Source organism: Otolemur garnettii, unplaced genomic scaffold (assembly GCF_000181295.1).
Source record: "Otolemur garnettii isolate 467f Iridium unplaced genomic scaffold, OtoGar3 scaffold00089, whole genome shotgun sequence".
In the NCBI taxonomy this organism is placed as follows: domain Eukaryota; kingdom Metazoa; phylum Chordata; class Mammalia; order Primates; family Galagidae; genus Otolemur; species Otolemur garnettii.
In genome coordinates, this window is record NW_003852484.1 from 1854269 (window position 1) to 1862285 (window position 8017).

At 36.0% G+C, this 8017-nt stretch overlaps 1 protein-coding gene across 1 annotated transcript in view; it reads left to right on the forward strand.

Annotated features, from left to right (window-relative positions):
- The window catches only part of CCDC14 (coiled-coil domain containing 14), a 46354-nt gene extending 38562 nt beyond the window's left edge, over positions 1-7792 (forward strand). The window contains exons 11-13 of the mRNA XM_023516293.1: positions 584-802; positions 878-1010; positions 6805-7792. Of these exons, the coding sequence (XP_023372061.1) occupies positions 584-802; positions 878-1010; positions 6805-7735 (1283 nt within the window). The 3' untranslated portion in view covers positions 7736-7792. The remainder of the gene's footprint in view (positions 1-583; positions 803-877; positions 1011-6804) is intronic.
- Positions 7793-8017: the final 225 nt, after the last annotated feature.

Consider the following 8017-nt stretch of genomic DNA (forward strand, 5'->3'; position numbering starts at 1 on the left):
CACCACTATGCCTGGCTAATTTTTTAAATTTTTATTTGTAGAGATGGGGTCTTACATGTTTCCCTGGCTAGGTGCCCTATATTTTTATAGCCATGAAAAAGAATGTGATTGATACCTGTAGTGATATGTAACAATCTTATTGAAAAAAAAAAAGACAAAGTTTGAAACTGTGCACATAGTATTTTTTGCATATTTATGTAAAATTCTATAAGGAAAAGTATTTTCCAGAAAGATACCAAAATTGATAGTGATCACCTTGGGGGAAGACAGGAGATAGAATGGGAAGGACATTTCTTCACTGAGAATTATTTGGTATCATTGGTATTTTGTGGTGTTTGAATTTTTGCTTTATTTAAAAAGGTAAGAAAAAAACTTAATCCCCAAAATATCATTTGGGGAAGAATGATATGACTTATTATTTTTTAAAAATATTTGAAGTGTTTACATAGTACAGAGCTGCTCATGTGTATAATTGTTAAGCAAAATCGTTAAATCCCAGGTCTTTCTTATTTGTAGAAAGTCTTTCCCAAGTTCGTATTTTTCATATTGAGGAAACAACTATTTGATCTGTTTTGTCTTACAGTGTTCTCTCTTCAGTCATTGAACTTCTTCCTGCAAAATCAATTGCAGGAGACATTGAAGAGTCAGGAATTACTACAGAGTAAAAATGAAGAGCTCTTAAAAGTGATTGAAAATCAGAAGAATGAAAGCGTACAATTTAGTAATATGTTTAAAGACAAAGAGCAAACGATAGTTGAAAATAAACAGCAATTTGACATTGAGATGACAAAAATAAAAATTGGTATGTATTTAGACAGTAGTTATGGTCACATTTTTTTAAAGGAAGAAGAAAACTGAAACTTGTTTGTTGTTTTAGAATTAGAGGAAGCCTTAGTCAATATGAAAAGCTCCCAGTTTAAGTTAGAAACTGCTGAAAAGGAAAATCAGATTTTGGGAATAACATTACGTCAACGTGATGCTGAGGTGACTCGGCTAAGAGAATTAACAAGGTAAGATTGGCTTCCTTTGAATAACCCGTGCATTTTTTTTTTATTAGATGCTTTTATAAACTTTAAAATAATGTCAGATCTACTCTCTTACCCTTGTCTTTTTCTCTTATTTTGTCTAATTTTTCTCTTATTTTTGTCATTCTGATTCTTCTAATTTCTAATGATATTTTCTTCTGTTCCAATTAAGTTAGGTTAGAAATTCCAAACCTGGCTAAACGCTTTTCTAAACTCTGTGGTTCCAGACAGGGTGCTCCGATAAGGAGCTGAAGATTTGTCTAACAAAGTGTAAGATCTCTGGCTCTGACACTGGAGAGACCTGAATTGGAATCTCAGCTTTGCCATGTTGAGTGACTTTGAGCAAGTTGTTTATCTTCTTTCAATCTCAGCTGTAAAGTGGGGAGGTGAACAGGGTCATGTTGGGGACTAAGAAATGATTCATGAAAAGCACTTAGTCTGGTAAGCCTCATGATCTTGGGTAAGTCATTTAGCCTCTGTGAGCCTCATTTGCTTCATTTCCTCAGTAAAATGAGGAAGTTCCTAAGATCTCTTCATTCCCTAAGACATTTTTCCTGAAACAAATAAAATTGCCTCACTCAGTTTTTTCGTGATGTATACTTAGAAAGTTTAATTTTCTTTTGATACATTTGCTAAGAAATGGATTTTCAGCTACTTTTTTTAAATCCTAGAGGAGAATAAGTTATTTTAGGTCTGAAGATCATCAGATCTATTGTGTCTTTGAATGATCCTGGCAGTTTATAGTTCAAAATAGAAAAAAAATCTTGACTATAAAACAATCTTGCTTCTATTTCCAGTGAACAGATCTATTTTCTGCTATAAACTCTCCCTGAATTATATAATTGTAGGGAAATAGGTGAAAGAGTAATATATATATAATATTTAACTTATTTAGTTTTATAAACATTTGAAATTAATAATCTATTTACATAGAAATGCTGCCTTTCCTCCACATTGAACTTCATTCAAACTTTTATTTAACAATAGGAAAAGCGAAGGACATTTCCTGTATTCATGTGGAATTACTGATTAGGCTGTAGACAGAGTTTCTAAACATTAGCTTCTACAGTCTTGTTGAAAGTAAATTAATAGAATGTCCCTTCTTATGAAAGCCTTTTTAAGGTTTCCAAAGGAATATGTCCTCTTTTTTCTGAGGTGTAATATTTGGGTGAGAACTTTGTTAGTGTGAGTATTAAAGCTAAAAGAAGTCAGGAGCAAAAGGCCACATATTGCATGATTCCATTTACATAAAATGTCCAGAATGGGCAAAACCATAGAAGCAGAAAGTAGATGAGTAGTTGCCACAGGCTACAAGAAACCAGGAGGTGGGGATGGGAAGTGACTGCGAATGGGTAGAGTTTCTTTTAGGGGAGATGAAAATGTTCTGAAATTTGATAGTGGTAACGGTTGTGCAACTATGAATATACTAAAACCCATCAAATTGTGCACATAAAAGGGGTCAGCTTTATGGTATGCTGGGGCTACAGGCGCCTGCCATGGTGTCCAGCTAATGTTTTTTTCTATTTTTAGTAGAGTTGGGGTCTCACTCTTGCTTAGGCTGGTCTTGAACTCCTGACCTCAAGTGATCTTCCCACCTCAGCCTCCCAGAGCACTTGGCCTAAGTTTGATGTTTTTAGATTCCACAAACACCATACAGTATTTGTCTCTCCATGGCGGTTTATCTCACTTAGCATAATGTCCTACAGGTTCATCTAGGTTGTTGCAAATGACAGAATCTCCTTTTTGTGCTTAAAGCTGAATAGTATTCTGTATGTACATATGCGACATATTTTTTATTCATCCATTGGAAGACACTTAGGTTGATTCCAAGTCTTGGCTATTGTGAATAATGCCATAATAAAAATGGGAGTTCAGGTACAACTTCAGCATATTGATTTCAGTTCCTTTTGATATATACCCAGAAATGGGATTGCTGGATCTCATGATAGTTTTATTTTTACATTTTTGAGGAGCCTCTATACTGTTTTCCAGAATGGCTATACGCTTTACTTTCCCAGTGATGATGTACCAGGCTTCCCTCCTCTCCACATCATTGCCAGCACGTCTCTTTCATCCTTTTGGGAATAGCAATTCTACTATAACAGGTGTGAGGGGATAATCTCATGTGGTTTTAATTTGCATTTTCCTGATGGTTAATGATGTTGAGCATTTTTTTCTTGAACCTGTTAAGTCATTTGAATGTCTTCTTTTGAAATGTCTATTAAAATACTTTGCCAGTTTTTTAATTGAATTGTTTTCTTGGTATTGAGTTATGTAAGTTTCTTATGTATTTTGAATATTAATCCTTTATTAAACAAACAGTTTGCAGATACTTTCTCTCACTCCCTGGGTCGTCTCTTTATTCTGTTAATTGTTTCCTTTACTGTCCAGAAGCTTTTTAGTTTGATCCAATCCTGTTTATCTATTTTTGCTTTTGGTACCTGGGCTTTTAGTGTCATACTTAAAAACTCATTGCCCAGACAAGTGTCATGGAGCTTTCCCTTATATTTTCTCCTAGTAGTTTTACAGTTTTACCTCCTGTATTTGTCTTTAATTTATTTAAATTGATTTTTGTAAGCCTGTGAGATAAGGATACAATTTTATTCTTCTGTATGTGGACATCCAGTTTTCCCATCATCATTTTTTGTAGAGGCTATCTTTTCTCAATTGGGGGTTCTTGGCAGCTTTTTTGAAAATCGATCAGCCATAAATGTGTGGAGACATTTCTGGCTTTTCTGTTAGTTAGTCTGTCTGTTTTTACACCAGTATCGTGCTTTTTGTTAATAAGTGCTTTATAATGTATTTTGAAATCTGAGCGTGTGATACCTCCAGCTCTGTCCTTTTTGCTCAAGATTGCTTTGATTATTGGGGTGTTTTTGTGGTTTCATGTGAATTTTAGAATTTTTTTTATTTCTTTGAAAATGAAACTTGAATTTTGATAGGGATTACGTTAGATCTGTAGGTCACTTTGGGGTAATATGAACATTTTAACAATATTCTAATCATGAATAGAAGACATCTTTTCATTTATTTGTATTTTCTTCAATTTTTTTTGTCAGTGCGGTACAGATCTTTCATCTCTTTGGTTAAATTTACGCCTATTTTGAAAAGAAATGGTGAGAGTGGGCATCCTTGTCCTGTTCCTAGAGGAAATCATAGAGGAAAAGCTTAACTACTCAGGGAAGGAAGGGCCAGAGTAGTTGCCAGTTGCCTTCGCTGCATGGGCCTGGGCTGTACTTCAGGCTGGGCGCCAAAACTTGGCAGAAATGCTGTTTGATAGGCAGTGTCAGGCAGGGCCAGAAACTCTGCTCTGTAGATATACAGACATGTGGTTTTGCCTCCCAGCCTTTGGAAGGTGTATACAAAACTACAGGTTGGGCAGGGCCACATGCTCTGCTCGACAGATGTAGGTTGATGTTCACTTGCTTTCAGGCCTATAGAAGCCTTATGCAGAGCATTGAGACTCTGCTGAAGGCTGGGATGGGGGAGCTGGTAGGGACTCAACTCTGGCAGCCATGTTGACTATGCTTTCTGCAGAGCGGTGCTGTTGTCTGTTCTCCCTGGTTGAGCAGCTCCACTGGCTGGAATGCAGAGCCATCATCGTGATCTGTGCACTGGTTGTTATGCCCTTCTATGTTTCAAACTAACCCCAGGTAGTCTAGCTCTGTCGAAACTGGGAGGCAAGATAGAAGTTGGCCTCCTGTGAAGCATCTCAGAAAGGTTGAAAAGCTGAGCGTCCACCTCCAGCTTTCTTCTCCCACTATAGAAATTTTTGACCCAGAACAGTCCTTTGTGTGGGGTGCTGTGCCAGCTTAAGGGAGGTCAGAATAAAACTGTCCCTCTTACCTTCTAATGCAAGTTTTCTCTGTTCTTTGGTCCAAGAGGGTGTATCAGCCTCACTCCTGAGTTCTAGGATGTTCATGACATACTTGTCTGCTTTCATGAATCTAGTTGCTAGCTAGATTTCTGTGATGGGAATTGAAGCTAGGAAATTCTTATTTCACCAGTGTGCTGATGTTACTCCTCTCACTACCTTCTTGAAAGGTATAAGTAGTGACAGGAGCCACTGCCATTTGAAGAGCAATCGGAAGTCAAGATAGAGCATGTTTAAGATGACAGACATAAGCCAGGTTGGAAAAAAATTTGTTTTTCCTTTAGTAGGAAAAAATCATTTAGTCTATATCCAGAGATAATCACTTCCATTAGTACAGATATTTCCTTCTAGTTTTTATGTTTATGTGTGTGGCTATTCATTTTTTAAAAAGAGTGTTGTTATCTGTATTATTTATGGCCTGCTCTTTTTAATTTAATCTTATATAATGAACACTTTCCTATTGATACATATTCTTTACATCATTACTGTAAGTGACTATGATGCAGTTGTACTATAATTTAACTGAATCAGTTTACTTTTTTTGAATATTTATGTCCACTTATTTTCTATTATAGGTAATATATTCGTAAATATATCTTTGAATATAGCCTCTTAGAGTATGTCAGTAGGATACTTTTTTTTTTAAAGATAGAGTCTCACTGTCTTTGTCACCCTTGGTAGACTGCTGTGACATCATAGCTCATAGCAACCTCAACTTTTGGACTTGAGAGAGCCTCTTGCATCAGCCTCCTGAGCAGCTAGGACTGCAGGCACCCACCACAGCGCCTGGCTATTTTTAGAGATGAGGTCTCTCTCTTGCTCAGGCTGATCTTAAAATCCTGAGCTTAGGCAGTCTACCTACCCCGGCCTTCCAGAGTGGTAAGATTACAAGTGTGAGCCACCAGGCCTGGCCTGGTATAATTCTTTTTTAACTATAAATTTGTTAACCAGAAAAATCACATTTTCAAATTTTGAATTACTTGATTAAAAGTGGAACTTTTGAAACACGCTTTTTGGCTAGTTGTATTTTTGTGTTACTTACCTGTTGATGTCCCTTGTATCTTTACTTAAATTGGTAAGCTTAACTTTTTATCATTGATTTGTTAGAATATGTAAGATTCAGTTTAAATAAACTAAAGCCTCTGTATAAAATGGCTTTAATAGGGGGTACTTATAAAAGCTCTCATCAAATGAACACCCACTTAGGCTGAAATTGCACTGAATACTTCACCCTTACAGCTTATTATTTTAAGGTTCATTGTAATTCTTAAGTATCTATCTTCATTTATAGTAGAAGAAATTGAGATTCAGAAAGGTTAAGTGGCTTGCTCAAGATCATAGCTAATGGCAGTAGTAGGCTTTAATTCAATTTTTGTCTGACTTCAAACTCTGTGTGATTTTCCTTGTATACTTTTCTTATACCTAACTGTTGCTTAGACCTAATTATGCCAGGTAATAATATCTAACCATCGTTTTTTTTCTGATATGGTTCCAGTGCAGATATATGCTGAATAGAGGAAAATAATTTCTAAAATTTCATAGCAAATAAGTAGCATATTTTACATTTTCCTTTGTATCTTAGCCTATCTGTATGAGGCTTATTTTTCATTGTAAGGCTCAGTTTGCAGTGTTCCTCAAGATTAAATCATCTCCATACCTTAAAAGACAAAAAATTTCTGAGCCTCTATTGTTAGATAAAATAATAGATCTGATATAAAATTTCATGTCGTTTATTATATGCCTTTATTTTTCTAAAGCATATTCTGTGATTTTGTGCTTTTAGTTGCTTGTTTTCATATTAAGAACCAGCACTTCCTTCAAATCTTTGTTTTTAAAGATAGAAGTATATATAAATGAAAGAAATAGGTTAAAAAAATAATTAGTGTAATGAATTCTTCTTGACAGAACTTTACAGAACAGTATGGCAAAGCTTCTCTCAGATCTTAGTGTGGACAGTGCTTGCTGCAAGCCTAAGAATAACCTTACCAAATCACTTCTGAACATTTACGATAAACAACTTCAAGATGATCCGATCCCTGCTCACGCTTCTATCATGAGCTACCTAAATAAGTTAGAAAGAAGTCACACCTTTACCCATTCACAGCCACTGTCTACAATTAAAACTGAGGAAACCTTAGAGCCAGGCAGACTCTATGAAGACACTCTGCCTTCCAGGTCTCCTCAGCCTGGCCACACTCGGCCCATGGAGGAAGAATCCACAACTAGAGTTACTTCTCCCCTTCCAAAAGAGGGTTCTGATGAAGGGAGTGAAACTATGACTTTAATGGAGAATGGGCACAATCTGGATAATACTATTTACATCCCTTTTGCAAGAAGTACTCCTAAAAAAAAATTGCCACTTTCTACGAGGATGTCCCCTCAACTCCAGATAAATGTGACTACAGCACAGCTGACGAATAGCAACGCATTTGTCTCTGAAAAAGAAAATAAACTGTGTGCACCTGTAGTTTGTTCTTCTTCAATAAAGGAAGCAGAAAATGGACCTGAAGAACTTTCCAGAACAGCTGACATGAAGGACAAACAGCTCCTCAAGAAAATAAAGGAAGTAATTTGTAAGATCCCTGCTGCCACCAAAGATCCAGAGGAGCAGGCTGCATGTCACGGCCTGTCAGCTTGTCACAGTCACAGCGTTCAGGCGAAAGGCAACACTGATGGTAGCGCTTTAAATTCTGACTTGATGTCTGATTGGAGCGTCTCTTCTTTTTCAACTTTCACTTCCCGCGATGAGCAAGACTTCAGAAATGGCCTAGCTGCACTGGACGCCAACATAGCTAGACTACAGAAGTCCTTAAGGACTGGACTTCTGGAGAAATGAATTCAGAAGAAAACAGATTGAATGCCTCTTCCTTTTAAGAATAGAAGTTGGCTATATCAAAGGTATATTTTAAGTTTCTTTAAAGAAATAATGTTTTATATGTGAAATAAATTGTAAAATAATAAATTTATTATTGGAATATATAACACTGTGGAGCTTATAAAACAAGTCATCTTAAAAAATTGACAATTGTTAAAAGAAAAAAGTTTTAGATGACCAGGAAAATATTATAACTAATGTTTTAATGTAGTACTTAGCAATTAGAGTTGTTTTATTAATATG